We start from the raw sequence: 22,465 nt of genomic DNA on the forward strand, positions 1-22,465 counted from the left end.
CGACTGCAACTCCGTAGCATTATACTGAATGCACGCTACAGAGTTGCAGTCGGATCATCTGCAGGCTTGTTGCTGCTGGCGAGCTGTGTTTTCTGCTTGTTGCGATTTGCATCGATCATTTAAAAGCCTGTACACCAGCTGTCCTTTTGTCACTTCGTGTCTCTGCCGCTCGCATTGTGAAAGGGGGTGGGGGGGTTGAACGCACGCTAAGGAGAAGCAGTCGGATCATCTGCTGCTGGTGAGCTGCCTGTTCTGCTTGTCGCTTGTCATTGTTTTAAGAGCTGGGAGCACATGATGTCTGTCTACCAAAAGCATTCCAAAAACTGCTTGGTTAGATGTCCGTGAACTTGTTTTAAATGTTGTCTCACATGACGTTAAAGTGTCTCTCGCAGGACATCAAATTGTCTTCCGAGAAGATCACGTCTCGTCTCCCTAGTCTCTCTCCCAGGATTTTTTTTTAATAATAGAGCACGTATGCTTAGCCTGCAAGTTTTAAATGAAAAGGCTTGCGGAAGTCTTAGTTGGGGTTCCAGTCTATCATAAAGCATCCTCGCCCACAGCTGCCCGTTTCCCTAACACACCTTGTCGATCTGGGGGATCAAAACATACAAGAACGTATAATCTCAAGTAAATTGGGACGCAACATTACATTTATATCCAGACTGTATGACAGAGATAGGAGACCATCTGATCTAATGAAACTTGACCCACCCAAGTGAACATATGAAATTGAAGGTAGAAGGTGTTTCGGCCTCAGTGGTGAATAAAGGAAGAAACAAAACAAGAAATGAATGTCGAAATCCTGAAGGATGTCGTGTTTAATTGTACCATCCTAAGGATGGAAAAAAAACCGGATCAGCAATACACCAAACCAGTCACTTCTGACTTGCTCTGAAGTAGGCCTGTTAGTGAGTGCTGACTTTCGGTGGAGTGTTTGGTTAAATATGGTTGAGACCAGAAGGGGCAGGACTTTGCAGGGACAAGAAGTGACCTTAGTGGTCCTCTGGCAGTTTCTCTTTCTCTAGTCTAGTGAAACAGCAGTGTCGGTCTTTTCCCTCTCTGTTTTCTTTCAGCATAAGTCTGTAAAACATTCCCAAAGCTTACATGTATGACAGTGGTTTAAAAGAACTGGCAGTATCACCAACATTTAAACCACAATAGAATCTTAAACAAGATTAAATGATTTTGTTGTTGCCATTTTTGAAATAAGTATCCTGAAGTCTTTTTGGTTTTGATTTTCTTAGATTTTCTTCAGTTTTGGACATGTTTTCCTCTGGTTCACTAATTTGTTCCAAACATAACAGAAGCACATCTGTTGTAATATTGTGCTTTTCAGAGGTGAATAGTTTCCACAGCCTTCTGTGTACTGTCAGACTGGTAGAGGCAGGAAGCAGACCTGGGTGCACAGGCACCAACAAAACACCATGGCCACTGTATTGCACTGTCTGGCTTCCCGCGCTTTGTCCAGAGCCTTGGCTGGTTTCCTGGAGATAAGTGAATGCTTGTGCCAAGAAAGCAAACTTGTTCAAAAGCAGAAAAATTAACAAAAGAAAAGAAAACACTCAGTTTCTCTATTCTTAAAACCTTTGCTTCTGTTTCTGCCATATTTCTCCTTAATCACAAGGAATCTGTTATTGTCCATTTTGATCCTCATGCTTCAAATCAAGTGTTTAGTTGAGGCAGCGATGTCAGGAGTGTGTCATTTAGCAAATTGCTTCCACAGGTGTTAACACCTAATTTTTTAAAAAGGAGCTTGCTTCCACATGTTTTTTGGTGTCTCTTTAAATTCATTGGGTTTTGACGTATTAATCAGCTGTCTTTCTGGGTACCTCACAGCTTATTTTAGTCTTCACAGAAAGATAACAGTCAGGGTGAGGTGATGTAACCAATGGCTCTCTGTGCTTTGGGAGCTTATGGCAAGTCATGAATCAAACCATCTGTAGTTGGAGCTTGGTACCCAGTTAATATGGAATGTTGTTAGCTATGATTTGTAATTGGAATTAATCTGCTTAAGGGAATGGAGCCAAAATAACCCACAAAGCACACAAGGTTTTTTTTTTCTTTTCCCAGGGTGCTTTAGGTTTAACTTGCTTTAGTGAACCATAAAGGAGTGTACACCATTTTTCTTGCAAACAGAATACCAATTGCTTCATCATCCTCATCCAAAAGTTGTCAGGTGAGCTGAGCAGATCTTGCTGAAACATTAACACCAGTCACCAGTAGTTTGGCAGGCTCTTACTTTAAGTTTGGCAGCTTGTTTTTCTTTCATGCCATCTTGTCCAGTTCTTCACATTTTATGTGAAATGACAAAAACAATATGCTTTCAGGCACATGGCTGTTTTTTTCTTAAAGTTTTTATTTTTCCCCCTAAGTATTTTAGAAAAAGTTATTTTTTTATTTGCTTTAGTCTCTCAAGTTGATCTTAAATTTAGCTGTCTCATTGACACTTCTTTCAGTCCCAAGAGACCTGGCTCTCATACCTGTAATTTTTCTTTTTTCTGCCTTGCCCCCACCAGGCTTTCCTCAAGTGAGCTACTTACCCTGCCTGGTCTCACATTGCACAAACACTAAAGCAGTTGTCTTGTACCTGTGAAGTACCTTGAAAGGTTGTTTGGTACGGGAAGATGACTTGAAAAAAGACTGTGAGTCCAGCTCATGGCCATGGTGGTGGTGTGTCGTATAAAGCACAAGGTGCAGTCCGCATCTCTTTGATCTTGAACTAGACTTCAACCTTTTTGGGCTGCCCTTGTAGAAATATGGAAACGGCTATACGTTTCTTTATTATTAATGGCCTTGCAATGGTTTCCGCCATGTAATTGCCTGTAAACCAGCACAAGTTTAGTTTCCACCAACTTCATTTCCCATAAATAGCATGGTTTGCTTATTGACTGAGCTGTTGTGCTATAAAGTATGGGTTTAGGGGTTGAGTCTCTGTGAGCTTTGTCAAGTCACTTAATCTGCTTTGACTCTATATTTGTTTTAAAGTGGGTGGGACACACTATGATGTATTCCAGTCCAGACATTTGCATTGTGCTAACTGCCCATGACCAGTTAACAAACCCATGATGCTGCCTTGGTTACAGGGGTGCACAGAAGCAGCACTCCAATGTTTTAAGCGAGAGAGAATCTCTCACCGTCTTAGTTAACAATGCATTCTTTGTGGCTTTTATCATTGGCGCTGGCTATAGGAGAAGGAAAAGCAACCCTTGGATTAGACAGCAGCCTGCTTTACTTCTGCGCCATGAGGGATTCTGCCCTGCTCCAAGCATTAAGGAGCCGCCCCTGGCCGTCTCTGTAATCTAGGCATTGCTGGTTCACAGCTGGCCACTGGCAATTACCACGGTGTAAATATCTGGATTTGGAATGAATTGTGGCGTGTCCCACCCACTCCATGACAAAACACTTGGCGTAGTCAGCGGGATTTGCGTTGTGGCTGGGTGGAGTGTAGTGGGCTGTGGGAGCTGCACGTTTTTGGGGTGGGTGTTGTTGAATGAGAGTTCAGCTGACTCCACGAGGACATTTAGAAGCTATTCATGTGCATGGAAGTGTATTTCCAAGTATTTCTTAAAGCTTTAAGGAGTAGCTGCTGGGTTTGTCCCCATGGGTTTGTTTCTAGTTATAGCCATCTGCCAGAATGCAAATATCTGGACTAGAACAGGTCATGGTGTGTTTTGCCCACTCTACAGCAACAAAGCTCCCATTGTAGAAAAACTTCAGCAGGTGTACTGTACCATACCTTTCCAGAGCAATGAAGTAATGTTCCCTAGAGAAAGACAGTACGTAACATTTGGTATTTTATGTGAACAGTGCAAACAAGTGGCTTAAATGTTGCATTTTAAATAAAATGGCAATTCCGTCTGTATAGTATCGCAGCATTGAGATAGGAGAGTACCATCATGGTAGTGTACTTAGGCTCAAATGGAAGGAACAACCTGCAACGAGAGAAGGGACAGCCTCACAGTCAGACCCCACATTAGTCACTTGAGCTGACAAATGTTCTGCGCTGGCATCCGGAAGGTCGCCGGTTCTTTCTTTCTTTCTTTCTTTCTTTCTTTCTTTCTTTCTTTCTTTCTTTCTTTCTTTCTTTCTTTCTTTCTTTTTTTTTCTTTCTTTCTTTCTTTCTTTCTTTCTTTCTTTCTTTCTTTCTTTCTTTCTTTCTTTCTTTCTTTCTTTCTTTCTTTCTTTCTTTCTTTCACTTAGTTACCATTTCATGGAGAGTTGTACGTTAGGCTGAATTTGTCCCTGATATAGCTTGATTTCCTGAGTGTTTCTTAAATATTCCTGGAACTGCTTATGAAATTTTGTCTCACTTCCTACCTAATCTGTATATGGAAGTTGTGTAGGCCTTGGAGCACATTCAACAAAGTTGCGGTCATTAATGGGTTTTAGCCTGTGTCATCATACAGCCACAAAACCCATGTCAAAGCCGGTCTTATTTTTCAATTGTTCTCTGCTTATTTCTGTCAATTCCTTCAGGGGCTTGTTTTCTTGAGCAAACACATTTGAAAGCATCACGAAGAGCAATTAGAACTGTTTTTCCTTGTAAGTAATTAAACAAATACATCTCACTTCATTTTGATAAAATCAGGGTGTTTTTTTGGGATACCTTTCAAAAAATGGTAGTATTTTAAAATAGTATGGTAACAAATTTCAGGGTACATTCATTTGTGAATGTATATTTCAGGTATTTTTTTGTTTCCTTTTTTTTTTTACCCCAAATGTAATTTGTTTTTCTTGTATTATTAATAGCAACAACTGGAAGAGGAAGCTGCTAAACCACCAGAACCTGAGAAGCCTGTTTCTCCTCCTCCAAGTGAGGCCAAGCATCGCAGCCTGGTGCAGATCATATATGATGAGAACAGGGTAAGGAAGATATTTAAGAGAAAAGTGAACTCATGATTTTAGTAGCAATTTGTTCCTTAGAGGAATTGATACTCATGAAAAATTCAGTGGCAGACTTTGCTCTGTGACAAATAAAAATCTTTTTATTATGTATTTTATTATTTTTTGTAAATGATTATTTCTTACTGAAAGACAGAGGGGATTTGGTTAGTTTACTTCTTCTCCCCCTTATTCTTGGTACTAGCTCTACATTAGGTGCTCCACCACCAAATGCTACTCTTGGATGTTCTTCATTCAGCAGTTTTTCAAAGTACCTCTTCCGTCTGTTTTTGATCCTATCACATAAGACCCCACCTTTCTCATCTTTCATCTGCTTTTCTGACCAACATGCTGTCCATTGATACATGGTATTATGTTGAAATCTCTTTTGAAAATTCTCTGATTTCTCGTGATGTGTGTTTGAGAAAATGTGTCCTTTGTAAAGCGACTTACTCATTGGAGACTGAGAAATCCCTGTGTCCCTCATCTGTATAATAGGGTGCAGAAAACGGATGGAGGTGTCAGTGGCCTTTACAGTACATTTGTGGCAAATTTCCCTGATCACGTGTTTGTCTTTATAAGACTTCTTTAGCTGCATGTGTTCCAATTTAGCTGACTGAGAACAGCGCACTTGTTTGACACAACTTGGATGGACAAGGACAATTTGCTTTTGTTTAAGTATTTTCCTATTAAATTATGCTTTGGTGTTTGAGGACGCATTACAGACTTTATGAAGATTAATGATTTAACCTAAATTAAAAGCTGTAATGTGTAGAATGTATTCTTGGCTAACAAAATATACTGTGTGATTTCAAAATTAAGCATATTATCTTTTGTATTAATCCTTGAATGCTGGCTAAAAATTAATAATTCCTATTTTTTAATTGGGTTTGGGCAACAATGACTCTTAGAAAAAAAGAATGTTGGACTGAATAGAGCTATTCAGTGAAGACAAGTGTATTGTTTATTAACAGTACCCAGTAATACCTTGTCTGTGCCCACGGACGGAATAAGCAATAACATTACAATTTAATTTTGCAATTAGAACACCTAAAATTGATCCAAGTAATACTTGTGCAACTTAAAGGAGAAAATTAAGGCCAAAACATTTCATTAAAATGCTGCTGATGCTGTAAGGACCCTATTAATGCCTCTGCCAAATTACAGGTCTGCTTCTTTACAATGTACAGTACATGGAATCTGTTTATTTGGGGACATCAATGCCAATGCTATCAGCATTGTGTCCAAAGCCAAAACCACCCCGGCATAACATAGCACCCACCCATACAAGGAATGTCTGCTTTAATGAAATTGAAAATACATTTTTTCTTTTAATTAAAAAGAAACCACAGATGCAATATAATTATGATTATCAAAACCAGTTCTGTGGTGTGTATTATTAATGATATCACATGCAGACTGTTTCTAGACATGGGGATTTTAATGATGAAATGAATCAAATTCAAATTATTACTAATTATTAATTATTAAAAACTAATGTTTGGAGTAGGTTATTCAAGGCTTACTTGTTATAAAACTTTTACAGTAACATCACAGTAGAGTTTAGTATGGCCTTCATCTTACTCCCTCCATCATTGTTTCCTGATTTCTTTTTTACAATATAAAGTAGTCATGCATTAAAACAAAAAAAACAGAAATATTTGTATGTGCCTTCTGCCCTTTTCTGATTATTTCCCCCTTTGTGATTGGGTTGGTGGCATTTTGTGGGCAAAGTACCTTTTACATTACGTCTCTCTAGTGCTTTGTCATGTAGTACTCCTTTGGAGTTTGTTGTCTTTCTGATAAAGATGAATACTTGGATGATTAATTTCACATGAAAAGCTCAGAATGGAAATGTATGTTTATCTCACTGTCCTCATGTTGCTTTCAAATACACAAACAAGGTAAGGAGATACAAATTCAGTGTCATTGAGTCCAGGGCATATTCTGGCAACAAGGTGGGTTTATTTGATGTCTCTGTTGTAGACATCATTATTTTTTCATCCTCCCTTTGGGACTCTTTGATGTTTCTTAGTGATCAAGGTCATGATTTATTGCTTTCCTTCCAGTTCAGCCTTCTTAACTTAATGCTGTATCGCAGGAGTTTTTTTCCATTCAGTTTTGGCCTTACAAAACTACCACAACTTCATTTTTGTTCTTGCTGCCCCCGAATCATAAATGTGCTGTTTAGTGAATTTCTTGTAGGCTGATCAATCATACAGTCACAGTGACATCCTGTGGGCCTCTGATGGAGACAAGACAAGGAGAACAACCCAGCTTTACTTAGCAAGCTGTGCCATGCAGCTGGCTTCAAATATACATAGAGAAAAGCCATTTACAAGTTTTTCTAATTCTTGACCTGAGGAAAATTTTTAACTTAAGCATATATTTTCTAATTTTAACATTTTACTGTTTCATTTATTTTTTATTGACTTGTTTATAGGTAATATTGTTATTTTATTCCAATATTTTTCTTTTCTTGTGCTTTTCTTAATAAAAATTACACGTAATGAATATGATTCCTTCTTTGTGCTTAATGATGACGGGGTAAGTTACTTTTCAAATGACCTGAATCAGGAGAGAGAAGCACCAGAGGTGGACTATTGTCATTCTAAATAATAAGAGACAGCATTTATTATTTTAATAATTACTAATTAATTCTTTTAGTAGACATTGTGACCAGGTGAACAGACTATGTGAAGCCAGAAAGAATGGTGGAGTACCCGCCAGGCTACCCCATTTAAATGGCTCTGCAAAATACCAATAAGGATAGTGCTCTTGGTGAAGCAAAATCAGCTTTCACCAGCCTGGTCATCTTTCAAAGCAAGGTTCTAACATTGGGAGCTCTGTCCTCATTGAAGGCACAGTCAACATGTGACACCACATTCCTGAGGCCGCCCGTTTTTATGGCATCTAAGGTGAAAGGGGCAGGGCTAGGTGTCTTCTCAGAACTGCGGGTGAAAGAGAAGATAGGGCTAGTGACAGCAGCCCCTCTAATTCCGGACTGGTCATGCTTACCTCAGCTGAGCCAGGAAGGGGATCCACAGGCGCACATTTGTGACAACATGAAAGTATAGATCATGTGAGCTTACCTCCAAATACACAACTTCCTTAAACCCACCTAATCCAGTTCATGTGCTCCCTTCCATCCTAAAAATGAATTACACTTTTGTATGCAGACACAGCTGAAAGGGCACATTAGTGATGTTTATCCTAAAATCTAGTTTAGCCTGTAACAGCAACATTTTAAGTGAAAATATATTTGGAGTTGCATATTGGAAAATATATCATTAAAATGACTAATTTTACATACATCTGTATTAAAATGAAATATTAAGCAGACTCTGATTACAAAATAGTTATTGATCTTTAGCAAAATTGTGAATGTTTTTTTTTTTTTTTTTTAAGAAAAATGTGCATTGCTGTAATCTTTATTTCCTTTTTTTCATTCTTAGACTTACTGCAATTTTAATAATATCTTCCTATTTGGGATCAAAGTAACCACTTCCATCTTTGATGACTTTTCTCATACCTTATTGTACCTGATGCGTTAAGTATTATTTATGTCTGAGGGGAAAGTAAAAAATTCCAGTTTTTATTTTTTGATAAAATGCGTTTTTCATTGTAATTAAAATCATTCTGTACTAAGCGACCCCAGCAGTAGGATGACATTTTTGGCCTTCAAATGTTAGATAAATGAAATGCCAGGGTGAAAAGAGATGTGATGTATCTTTGTCACAGCTTAAGTGTTATCAGTATTGGACAAAGAGGTTTTTCTGGGCCTTCTCCTCTGATGTATTGTCATGTTTGGAGAAAAAAAAAACATGTCAACTTCAGTAGGTTTCTAAGCCTTTGCCATGTGTAAGAGCTACATCCGAGAATATTTTAGAAAGCATCTGAAGCTAAGGTTAGACTATACATTATATGTTTTGTGGCACTTTGTGAAATCATGCAAAAACAGAACGCCTACTGTATCTCCAGTCACTTCAACTGGAGAATGCGAGGTGTCACATCAAGTGACTATAAATAGTGTGACATATCCTGCACATTTTGTACTTTAACAATGGTAACAATAATTTGTTAGTTGGCATTCATGAAGGACATAATGACAATCCCCTACATAAATCAATGTAGGCATCCCCACTGACTAGTTGTGCGTGATTCTCAAGGGGCGTTGGGAGCAGATCTTCCTTGGCAAACTGAGTGTGATCATTATAGGGGGTTTGGGCCCAGACCCCTTTGGTGAACTGAGCATGGTCATCAGAGCAGGGTTGGAATGAGTGGAGTGCCAACCCACTTGGTGACTTGACTCTCTGTTGCAATCCACCAACGGCAGCCTGACCCAGTAGTTAAGAAATGCGGATCTAAAATACAAGTTTGACATCTCTATGCAGAACACATTTTGCTTTTTCCTGCCTCTTGAGAAGTTCCGTCTTAGAACCCACATAGAACTCTCCATGTTGTCACCTTTAAGTGCTAATACAGTGGTGTGAAAAACTATTTGCCCCCTTCCTGATTTCTTATTCTTTTGCATGTTTGTCACACAAAATGTTTCTGATCATCAAACACATTTAACCATTAGTCAAATATAACACAAGTAAACACAAAATGCAGTTTTTAAATGATGGTTTTTATTATTTAGGGAGAAAAAAAATCCAAACCTACATGGCCCTGTGTGAAAAAGTAATTGCCCCCTTGTTAAAAAATAACCTAACTGTGGTATATCACACCTGAGTTCAATTTCCGTAGCCACCCCCAGGCCTGATTACTGCCACACCTGTTTCAATCAAGAAATCACTTAAATAGGAGCTGCCTGACACAGAGAAGTAGACCAAAAGCACCTCAAAAGCTAGACATCATGCCAAGATCCAAAGAAATTCAGGAACAAATGAGAACAGAAGTAATTGAGATCTATCAGTCTGGTAAAGGTTATAAAGCCATTTCTAAAGCTTTGGGACTCCAGCGAACCACAGTGAGAGCCATTATCCACAAATGGCAAAAACATGGAACAGTGGTGAACCTTCCCAGGAGTGGCCGGCCGACCAAAATTACCCCAAGAGCGCAGAGACGACTCATCCGAGAGGTCACAAAAGACCCCAGGACAACGTCTAAAGAACTGCAGGCCTCACTTGCCTCAATTAAGGTCAGTGTTCACGACTCCACCATAAGAAAGAGACTGGGCAAAAACGGCCTGCATGGCAGATTTCCAAGACGCAAACCACTGTTAAGCAAAAAGAACATTAGGGCTCGTCTCAATTTTGCTAAGAAACATCTCAATGATTGCCAAGACTTTTGGGGAAAATACCTTGTGGACTGATGAGACAAAAGTTGAACTTTTTGGAAGGCAAATGTCCCGTTACATCTGGCGTAAAAGGAACACAGCATTTCAGAAAAAGAACATCATACCAACAGTAAAATATGATGGTGGTAGTGTGATGGTCTGGGGTTGTTTTGCTGCTTCAGGACCTGGAAGGCTTGCTGTGATAGATGGAACCATGAATTCTACTGTCTACCAAAAAATCCTGAAGGAGAATGTCCGGCCATCTGTTCGTCAACTCAAGCTGAAGCGATCTTGGGTGCTGCAACAGGACAATGACCCAAAACACACCAGCAAATCCACCTCTGAATGGCTGAAGAAAAACAAAATGAAGACTTTGGAGTGGCCTAGTCAAAGTCCTGACCTGAATCCAATTGAGATGCTATGGCATGACCTTAAAAAGGCGGTTCATGCTAGAAAACCCTCAAATAAAGCTGAATTACAACAATTTTGCAAAGATGAGTGGGCCAAAATTCCTCCAGAGCGCTGTAATAGACTCATAGCAAGTTATCGCAAACGCTTGATTGCAGTTATTGCAGCTAAGGGTGGCCCAACCAGTTATTAGGTTCAGGGGGCAATTACTTTTTCACACAGGGCCATGTAGGTTTGGATTTTTTTTTCTTCCTAAATAATAAAAACCACCATTTACAAACTGCATTTTGTGTTTACTTGTGTTATATTTGACTAATGGTTAAATGTGTTTGATGATCAGAAACATTTTCAGGAAATCAGGAAGGGGGCAAATAGTTTTTCACACCACTGTATATTAAAGTGTTTTGTATTTATTCATCCTGCTCAATATGCTTTAATCTTTAAATAAAGATTAGGTTGCAGCTGCAGGTAGAGAGACTGGATGGGAATATGCATTAAATGTTGAAATAAAATAACAAATCATCCTTTAAATCTGCCACTGCTTATAAAGCAAGTGGTACACTCAACAGGACTAATGTAGTGATATATTCATAAGGAAGTCCTTCTTCAAACATTTCAGCTTGTATTATGACAGAGTAGGTGGAAATCCTTTAATCAGATCAGCTATGTTGTGCATCTGCGACTGGTTCATATCAGCTAGGGATACTGCCGGCTGATTGGATGTGTGATGTGTGATGCGTGTCCAAGGGCAGCCTTGTGTCTCGCCCATGTGATATGGAGGACAGCCTCTGGATGTGTGCCTATTTGTGCTTGTTTTGATGCATGCTGTGCCAGATTGCTGTAATGTTAACGAGCTGTTCACATCCCATTTATTTGTGGCTGCGTAGTGTGTGGCTTTGTAAAATATCTTAGACCCAGAATTTTTGCATTTTTTTCCTCTTAACAGACAATATGAATACTTTTCTATGCAGGCCAGTGATTATATGCTGGTGAAGGCCTACCTTCAGGTCTACAGTTGATTTAGCTAAGCAGCCCACGTTTATCTGGTGATTGTCAGTTGCTTTCCATCCTTCAGATAGTTCAAGGGAATTGACAAGACAGCTTGAAAGAGCAATTAAATCCCCTTTAATTGTTTGAGCGGAGAGCTGGTACTTTCTGTATATTTTAAAACATTTAATCATAGGAGAACAACTAATATATATTTCCTCATGTTAATGATCTACCAAGCTGACTTGGTCCATCAGAGAGCACATTCTTGCACTCATTCTTTAAAGTAAACAGTCAACCTAAAGACAACACCTTTCAGCTACAAAATGTGTGTTTTTTTTTAAATCCCCTCTCCCAACCACCAGCTGGTTTTGTAATCATTATTTAGAGTTAACTGGTTATCTGGCATGTTTGGTGGTTTAAGTTATATGTTATTCTCATATCTTACACATTCTTTTCCATCCTTTTTTTGGATACCAGATATCATCTGATTGTGTGAGTTTGTGCAGTTAGCAAACCATTAAAATGGACACGAAGCACAGTGGAAGCTAGAAACAGTGGCACCTTCTTCACGTGTAGCAGTATTGGGAATAGATTAGAAATGGGTTACTACCCCAAAAATATCAAGTCTTAGGCAACTTTGTCCTCAGCGTGAGCAGAGACTGACACGGTTTTAGAACATTAGAACGATTGTGATGAGAACATGCCATTTAGCACAACAGGCTTGTCCATCCTATTCACTGAGATTGTCCAAAATAACATCAAGTTAACAACTGAAGGTCCCTAAAGCCCTGCTCTCCACCATACTATACTTGGTCTATGGTTTTTTGTTTGAAGAAAGACTTTCAAACATTTATGTAAATTGCCCTTAGGTTTTCAATCCTATCCCTGTGGTCCTGTCAATTACCAGTCATGACTAAAGTCAGCCATCTACAAGCTGTGCGTTGCCAAAACAGACTTATCTAAATGATTAACTCGTTTTACCATGAGGCCCAGTCTGAACAAACCAGTTCCTACTGATTCACTTGAACACTCTGAACAAACGAGTGAATCCATTATTAAACCCAGCCAGGTGTCCACTTGATATGCCAGTAGTGGTGAAGTTATGGTATGGGGGGCTTGGAGTTCAAGTCACACTGTCTCATACAATTGGTGCACTGTTCCATTGTTGCTGCTCAGATGCTTACTGTCATCACTACATTGTACCCTTCGGTAAATGGAGGGTTTAGTGGAATCATTGTCCATACTGCAAGGCCAGCTAAGTCTTGGAAATGATCCAAGAATTTAACAATAAATTTATTTTAGTGCAGTGGTCCTTCTAGTCACCTCTTTTTAGTCCACTAGAGCTTGTCTTTTCTCCCTGAAAATCCCTGGCTAGTTTTATGGTCAAACAGGGCATCTGCCTTCATTTGAGTGACATGTACCTAATGAAGTGGCTATTGATTGTATATTAATTATTCCTTTAATTTAATATTTAATATTTAGTTTGTGTCAGTCAGTAGCCTCTAGAATCCCTAGGCAAGCTAGAAGTCTCGAAACACTTGCCGCAGGAGCGTGAAAGGGCTGTAGACGTAAGATGTGCATAAGGTCCACATTCTTCTGTGGAAAAAGCCCCTCAAACAACCCAGAGTTTCATGATGTTGCATGTAATAAAATTCTCAATGTATTGTGTACCTTTTCCTAAGTCGTTTAAATAAGCAAAAATTGCTTTCAGTTGTCTCGTCACATAAAGCTTTGATTGATTGAATGTGAAGAAAAAGGAAGTGGGAGAGATAGGTGAGACAAAGTCTGACACAAATTGCAATAGCTGAAAAAACTATTCAGTAAATTATGGCTATAATGCCTTTCTGAATCTGAATTGTAATTAGTCTACATCTGTGACATGAATTTAAATGTCAAAGAAAACCAGCACAATGCTTAGTTTGTTAGAGTGCTCGTGCTGATAACGGGAACAGCAGTGAAGCTATGCATTGGCCTTTTTAGGTTTAGCAGCAGAAGAGAATTCACTTGATTTAGAAACTGTCTGCGGCCCTGTAGCGGATAAAGCAGGTTCAGAAAATGGATGGAAGGTGTCTTGTGAGTGATGTGCAGTGCCGCACATTGCTTTAGTCAGATTAATGAGGAAGAGATTACTGCAGAAGACAACCCCATCTTTTATTGAGGACAGCTCTGCCAACGACCCTGCCTCAGTGCTTTTTAATTAGGGACTTGCACGCAGCTTCTGTCTGAAGGCCTAATTTCAAAGAGAGAGAGCTGAGAGAAAATGATGTTCAAATGGGCGCATGGGTTCAAACGAGCACCTGAAACTTAGCCGTCTGCCTTTTCCAAAAGTGAGTGAGTTTTGTGCCTGCTTGATTTTCTTTCTGTTTTTTTGGTCAGTTTTTTTAACTCTTTATTCGCTTCTATTGTATGTTTTGCCTTCTGTGATAAAAGATGCCATACTTATGTAGTTTTTTTATCCTTTTGTCTTGCCTTTCCTGCGTTCCCTCCTTCTTGCTCTTTAAATGTTTCTGTCAAAATCTTTGTTCTGTCAGTTATATTTTCTTTCTTGACATTTTTTGCTGTTCAGAAGCTCCTAAGTGTCTCTCTTTTGTTTTCTTATTTCCTCTTCTCTTGCTCTTTTGTCTATTCCACTTTTTTCTTGTTTGCTTCATCAGTCTCATCCTTTTGCGATTTGCTTCTGTTCTCATTCTCTTTTGCTGATTTCTTAGTCATTGTGTTTGTTTACATGCAAGCGTGTAATCGGGTTCAAGTGAAAAACTTAGTTATGGCAGAAACCTGCTTAAAAACCCATGTTTACATGGACAGGTGGTCTTCTGAAATTAACATCATTAAACTGCACAAAAAAGAGTTAAATGTGGTCTTCGACCACAGTGAATCTGAAAATAAAAGTAACACCTATGATAATTTTTTGTGACTTATAAATATGTTTAGTCAAATTGACACTTTATTATTAATATGTTTCTGTTATTGGATTGCATGCAGCATGCTATTTTCTGTTTCGCTGTGCATTTGAGCTCTTCAAAAGGCCTGGCATACAGATACGCATGCTTCTTGCCATAGCACTCAGTGCTGCTGGAATGATAATTACTCCGATAAGGTACTGTAAGCATTGCATCAGGTTACTTGTTACTTTTAAAAGGTAATCCAACTATGTAACACTCGTTAACGTGTTCTAGTTCTCCTCTCAAGATTGTGCTGTTTAGCTTATCACTTTGCATTTAGCACATCAGCATTGATTTAGCGATTTCTGAAATATTGAGATGGATTGTTTCAGCCAGGAGAAGGAATAATGCAATCGCCCAAACATTTGCCTCTGGAAGTGTTTTTTGAGGACGGTTCTACCCATGCCTATTAAATATGTGTGTGCGAAGCAAATATGTGCGCAGACTGACAAAGTGCAACAGTCAGGCAAAGACTACAAAACGTTAACAGTAACCTGGTTATTTGTTTACATGCAGAGAAATGTACCACTGTTAATTAGGTTTCTCAGAGGCCAATCACCCGGTTTGTCTAACTGGACTAAGGGTTTGCATGGCATTTTAGAAATCAGGTTTATGTGACTGACTGGATTATTGAAGTGCATATGAACACACTGACTGACCCCCTCACTCTGTTACTCATCTGCTATGTTAACTCTCTCCCTCCATTCCTCTCATTCCTTCTTTGTTCTTTCCCTCTGTGTGTTTGACACAATTGAAGTTAATGAGGAAGGCTGGAAAGTGAAAGAAAATTAATTTGTCTCCAAGGTGAAGCATAATCTCTGCGGTGCTATATACGTGAAATAAGTCATTAAAAAAAACTCAATTTGTTCAGTATCAAAAAGGTAGGAAAGTTATAAAATTTTAATGCAGTTACATTTTTTACAATATTAATCCCTTTTTGAATTCCTTCCAAGTTTGCTCAGCTTTGTTAATTGTTGTATCTTTTCCATTAATATTTCTTTTTGCACTTCTCCAGCCTCAACTCATTTCTTAAAATCAACCAGGCCTTAGTTGATCATTATTTGTCCAGTGCAGACAACCCAAGTGACGCTGAAATAATTTCCACATTTTATTACCTTTTTTTTTTCTCTCTTTGATGTTTTTTTTTTCCCCATACAGAAAAAAGCAGAAGAAGCCCATCGAATCCTTGAAGGCCTTGGTCCCAGAGTGGAACTGGTAAGTGACTGCTGTTGTAGTATAGCACTCCCATATCTTTATCTCTCTTTCAGAACATCATACTTACTGCTTTTAACACAAAAAGTTAGTTTCTTGTGGTTTTCTAAGTCTTTAAAATCTTCCTCTACTGTGCTGTCAGGCTTAATAAAAACAAGAGAGGGAACCAAAAATTCCTAGAATTGGTCAATAGCACTGGAGTAGGGTCCAGGTATTGAATATGCTGCTGGGTATCATATGCGTACAGTCTGGTTAATCAGTCCATTGAGTTGATTGAGTTCATATTTCTTGAGTTTATGCTCAGGCGCGCACGGGACTTCGGCCATTTTGTTTTTTCTTCTCCAGGCCATAATGGCACATTTTCAAAAAATCATGATCATGTTTTTCTAAATCGATGGACTTGTTCATAAAGAGTTTACTCACTGTGGACAGTCTGTTAATCAGCGACCTTACATTGAACTGTTGAAATGTCTATCGGAAACAGTCTGGAAAAACCATCAAGTGAAGTCCAAAACCTGCACACATCATGTTGTCAGTCAAAAAGTATTTGACGAAAAACAATGTGGTTGTTGCTTGTCACCCCTTGTAATTGTCAGCTCTCATTCCCTGTGACTTCAGTTTGTTCCCTAAATTAAGACTGAGGTATAAGGGAAGAAAATTTTCCACCATGGAAGAAAACCAGGAAAAAACACAAGAATCCTTAGACTTTTCGTGTTTGCCAGTGCTCTCTTTTTTCACTGAGATGTGATTGAGCAGTTGGCTTTGAAATGCTGTTTAAGGGGTCATGGGTTTGACAAATAGTCATATGCTTTGATTTCTCAGACTGTGTGATCATAACATCCTACAGAGGCTATTACTCGTATTCATTACACATTAAAGGAATGCAGATTCCTAAGAAGAAAGAGCCTGCACTGCCCCTTCTTATATAATACCCCTGTGCTATGAGACCAGTCCAACCTACCATTGATGTGAGCCCCCAAGTACTTGTAGGAGTGCACCGCCTCTGCATCTACTCCATGAATAGCGACCAGACTTTTTGGTGTAGCAAAAGTCAGTAACCAGTTCCTTGGTTTTGCTTATATTTAGTTGCAAACAATTCTTTCTGCAGCAATAAACAAAGTTCTCCACCTGACTCTATCTCGCCCCACTTAAAAATGCATCCCATAAATGCAGATTCGTCTGTGAATTTCTGTAAGTGATGTGACCTGGGGTTACATTTATTGTCAAAGGTGTACAGAGTGAAGAGAAAAGGAGAGAGAACTGTTTCTTGTGGTGCTCCAGTGTTACTAACATCCATATTTATTTATTTGTTTGTTTGTTTGTCTTTTTATTTAAAGGGCTTTTGTAAAAAGCAAAATTTTCCCTTGAGATCTATAGTTTGTTTAAACATTTCACGCCCATTTATGAACTTTTTAGGACTTTGCCTTATTGTTTGATAGATTTGGTAAGTAGCAGGCGCCACAAACTGCCCATCAAGTGTCTTGTCTTGTGCTGTACTTTTAGAATTTTGTCTTCCTCACTTCAGTGTTTGCATGCTTTGTTTTTTGAGTACACATTAAGATCTGGACATTTCCACACTTCTATTCACTGATGTTTACTTTTCTGTTTGCTCTTCTTCATGCTTTTCATCTCCTGCTCTCATTCTGGGCTTTGCTGCCCCCTATGTGTTATCTTTCCAAGTGTTGCTTTATTTCCATACCAGACCTTTCTCATGAAGGCAGGAGTTTGTTTTTTTTTGTTATTGCCGCTTTGGGGTTCGAGTGGCACTCCCTTTTTTTCTGGTACTCACTAAAAGACATTTTGTGAATACATAAGGCTTTATGTGTGCAGTAATGTCACCACGTAGCTGTCAGCAACCAAATGTGCATATTTTTTACTGGACTCAAAGCCATGTTTCTTCCATGTTCAGACATGTGGCACCTTTTTGGGGCAGTCATCATGCCCAGCAATCAGAATGGAGGATGTACATGTGACACACACAGTGCATGTGAGAGTTCATTCACAGTGTCACTTGAGGAAACCAAGCATATAAATAATGTTTTACTATATATTCCTGTATATTAAGATAGATATACTTGTGTGAGCAATAAAATGTGATGCATTTTACTGGTTTATGTTTCTAAATATGTGTAAGTACACCAAGCCTTTTGTCAGAAAAGAACATCATATAAGAATAAATTGAATAAATGCTGCATTGCATGTGTAAAGTTAAAAATGGATCTAAGCAGCATCTTAATATCTATTTATTACTGTTGCGTTTATGAGGCACCCTGAACCAGCCCAAGAGCTGTGAGTGGCTGTTTGGCATTTGAACTTTTACCAAGTCTATGGCCTTTAACAGAGACGAGCTCAGCTTGGCCTTTCTCTGTAAGTGGTGCAGTAAAAAACAATGTCAAAATATTTAGAAGCAATGGCATTAACGACTAGGCAAGTTTTACTGTAATTGTTTGTTGATCTTGATTTCTAGGATTGACTTTTCAGTATGTCTGTATCAACTTAGAAATCCAATATATTTATGGAAGAGTTTGCTTCTATATTAAAGCTGCAAAAGCAAAATAGGCACAATTTTTTGGAAAAACCAGTGTCTTGCTGTTTTTTCATTATAAAGTGCATCTCGACACATGTTAAAAAATGGCACTACATAGTTTCACACCGATCTTAATGTTCTGTGTTAGTGATCCACCAACAGCCCCTCACTAAATGATGGGGTGGATTTAATTCTTAACAGGTGTGCCAGACTGACAGTTATGCAACCACAAATGGTTGTCATCAAAGGTGGGTGTCATCATGTCGATGAATAACGTGACCTCATGGATTCATGTTTGGCAGAATCTTTATGCACACAAGCAAGGCCAAACAAAAATGGTGACAAAGCCACTTCATCTCACCTATTCTCCCTGATCTTGAACTACATACCGTAGCTTGACAATCATGTGTAGTACAGCTTAACAGGCTGATCAGAAGTGCATGTCTGTATGCAGATAGTTTCATCATTCTAATCAGATGAGCATTTTTCACTCCAAATTCCAACATTAAGTATGAAAATAACCCTTAAGTTGGTAAGCAATTAACACACCTGAATAGCTCAAATTGGCATCTGTGCCTTCCTTTTCTGTATTTTTTTGGTTATGCTTCTTATATATAATAATAAACTTTTTACTATAATAATTATAACACTTTAAATAGTAGTATTACATAGAAATGTTGGAAAATCTAACAAAGACTTTCAGTCCTATGAATTCTGAGAGTGGAAGTTGATTGTGCTTGCCATGCGCACCCATTCTTTGTCTGATCTGCCAGTTTAATCTTTTGGTAATAATTAAATTTTGTTAATTTCTTTATTGGTATTTTTACTGCAACACTATTGTGAATTTTTGTGGGCACCAACATTTTGTCTCCTTGGCTGCTAGTTGTGTGACCCACATCGACTCGTGTCAGTTGTGACATTGACATGGTATAAAATATGGTGTGGTGCTGTTACTTAAATACAGGTGGACCTTCACTAATCCGGCTCCCTGTAATCTGGTTTCTAAATTCACATAATTCTCAGGTAACTAATATTAAAATTCCTGGCCACCGCACCCATCTTCTGCATTCTGTTTTGGTTGTGCTACATCCGTCTTCTGTTATGATTTGTGAGGTTTTTGAATTCAGGTTTGTTTTTCCTTCCTTTATTCACTTGCACGTCATGTCACTGTGTCATGCACATACAGTAGCTGAGTGACAGATCTTTGTCTTGCAATTTCAGCAGCCCTGATTGGTGGAATCCTTCTCATGAATGGGGGTCAAAAAAATAACTCTGGATTAAATATGGCCACACCGGCAATGTGCGGCATCCCTCAGTATAGAGAGAGAGATTAAGAGGGAGAGACATGATGTTTTAAAGTTATGATTGGGTGTTTAGCTACTGTTCGGAGGTGATACTTCTGTAATCTGGCCTTTTCACTAATCCGCCACTCCTCAGATCCCAGTTGTGCCGGATTAGTGAAGGTCTACCTGTATCTTAATATTGAAATTAATTTTTAAAGCGCTGCCTTGTACTTCTTTGGACTTATTGTCTTTCATTATCTTTTAACTTTGTTTCAATTTTCTTTTGACTTGATTTTGGTTCTTAATCGTTTTCATTTTGTGACTTTTGGCCATTCTTTTGTACTTTGCCTCTACCCATCTCCTAGTCATTTTTTTTGGCTGTGCTGACCTTTTTAGGACAACCAATCTCTTCTAGTATGATAAAAATTCTGTGTCACCTTTTGTTTGGAAATGGTGCAGAACAGTGCCGATTTTAATGTTGTGGAATCAGACCACAGAAGTGAGAAAAGTTTGTGCTCCACTGGATTTGAATTGCACACTGCGGCAGGGTTTGGTAAAGATATCTGATATCAATCCAGGGCCTAGGATTATATGGACAGATGTCATAACCCTGTGTAAGGTGTTTATTTCTAGCCCGCCTGTCTTTAAATGTGTTTAAACTTTTGTGCCTTTTCATCTTGGCTTTGTTACTATGTGTCCTGACTAGGTCATGTAATTAGTTTAGCTCTGGAAATCTTATTTAGGCAATGCTCCATTGATGTGACCAGCATGTGTGTCTCTCTGTCTAGGAGAGTGTATCGAATTCTTTAATGTTATTGACATCCAAAGCCTAATCGTTGCTCACTTTGTCAAGTCCGTTATGTCTTTCTTGTCTGCATTTTTACTATGGGTTGGTTTGTTTTGTTGTCAACAGTAAACTAGATTATGTTTGTGTTTTTTAGGCAGCAAATGCATCACAGCAGACTCAGTGGACTGTTGTGTTTAAAATCAACAGTATTGGTTTATTGGGTCACTACAGTGAAATTCTTACTTGCATGCGCTAATTAACATTCACTGGTGTTATGATTGATTGAGTGCATCCACCAAATTTCTGTCTTTGTTACCTTAAATAACTACCTTACCTCACAACTTGTATAAACAGGTAGATTCACTGCTCTGTTTAATGGAATTATTTATTATTATTTGAATCAGCTTTTACCTTTACAAGGCATTTTGGAACTTAAGCCTTCCCCAGAAATATTGGAAGTAAGACAGAAACCAAAATTAGACTGAAAACCAACCCATTACAGGACATAAATATGTAGACATCTGCACTCACTCATGTTAAGTTATTTTATAGACTAACAGTGTAACCTGCATGTCTGTGGGATGTGGGTAGAAAGGAGAGAAATCCCATGAAGTCACAATGAGAACGTACAAATGGCAAAGTTACCGGGAGTCAGACAGCCAGCTTAATTACTGTGAAACCATGGCACGGTTGTTTATTCTATCCATCGTTCCATTTTCTGAGCCAGCTGCGTTTATTATATGTTCTTACAATATGGACACAAAAATGTAGTTAAGTTTGACTTTCAGTCCTCATTATCTCAACTAAGCAGTAAGTTATTAAGTGACATCTACAATTCTAGCTGGTCACTGGCTGCCAAACCTTGCCATATGCAACAAAAGTACTGAGCTTACTGGACCGGTTTCTGGATAACGTAACATTTCTCAAACACCTTTTAACTCTTTTTAAGGCCGCAATGAGCCTGTGAAGCCTTATGACAGTGTCCAAGCAGTGAGTGATTTGGTAGATTTTGAGCATTCATGCTAACAGCCAGTGACTTGAATTAGACCCAGTGCACAAAGTGATTAGTTCTGTCAGTAACTGTTGAGTCTTCTGTTCTAGTATAAGCAAGTAAAGTACTAATTCACTTCAAAAGAATTTGAAGACACTTCGCCATAGTAAGAAGATCAGTTTATGTATGGGTCTCCATCCCCCCTTTGACATAGTCTCTGTGGCTCCAATCCCATCATCCTTGATGGCCACAAAAGCCTTCTACAGCTGTGGTACTAACCATTGCCTTGCTGTCACATTCATGCAGTTATGTGCAGTGATGTGTCAGGCTAGCCACTCTGTCTCTTGAAGACCAACTGCTGAGCCCTTATTAGACTTCTCTTTTTTTTGTACAATTAGCAAACTTAGCATTAAGACATTTGTGGTGTGCTGTATAAGCATACAGACATTACAGTGTTACTTCACACTCCGGTTATTGCCTTTGCATTGCCATGCCTGGTGTGTGGCCCTCCTGCTACCTCTCTGAGTATATTGTGTTATTATTATCTATATATATAATTCACTAAGCAGCCGACCATGGCACGCAAGACAGAGACCATGGAATACGCACGACAGAGCCACGCCCGCCAACTCACAGAGCCCCACCCACCAACTGTAAGACCATGGGATACGCATGACAGAGCCCGCCAACTCTAACCCTCCTCCCGCGTCATGGGATACACACGACCACGTCCACCCTCGCAAACTGTTTTACACACTGCATACAGTGATTCCCATCCGCGACAAACATGCTTCTTCTTAGATGGTCCTGCAGGAACAGGGAAAACCTTTGTCTACAAAAACCTGATTCATACCATACTAAGAGCATAGTGTTTTTGTTGGCTTGTCCGCCTGCCCGCCCACCTGACTGTTACCAGCATTCACCGCAATGTACTGGAGTGTAAAACTATTGGAGCTGCTACCTCACAAACTGTCCATATTCCCCGGATTTCCCTGACCCCTTCAGATTCAAATTTGCCTTTTACTTTTACACGCAGACAATTTCCTGTTAGATTGGCCTTTGCAGTGACAATAAATAAGGCACAGGGCCAAACTTTCAAAAAGATATGCCTGTATCTGCCAAACCCAGTTTTCAGTCACGAACAATTGTATGTTGCTGTCTCC

At 39.0% G+C, this 22,465-nt stretch overlaps 1 protein-coding gene across 1 annotated transcript in view; it reads left to right on the top strand.

Moving 5' to 3' along the window:
* The window catches only part of ncor2 (nuclear receptor corepressor 2), a 299,537-nt gene that overhangs the window by 131,403 nt on the left and 145,669 nt on the right, over positions 1–22,465 (top strand). The window contains 2 exon segments of the mRNA XM_051921547.1: positions 4,750–4,863; positions 15,661–15,717. Coding sequence (XP_051777507.1) covers positions 4,750–4,863; positions 15,661–15,717 — 171 coding nt within the window.

Source organism: Erpetoichthys calabaricus, chromosome 18 (genome assembly GCF_900747795.2).
Source record: "Erpetoichthys calabaricus chromosome 18, fErpCal1.3, whole genome shotgun sequence".
Lineage (NCBI taxonomy): Eukaryota > Metazoa > Chordata > Cladistia > Polypteriformes > Polypteridae > Erpetoichthys > Erpetoichthys calabaricus.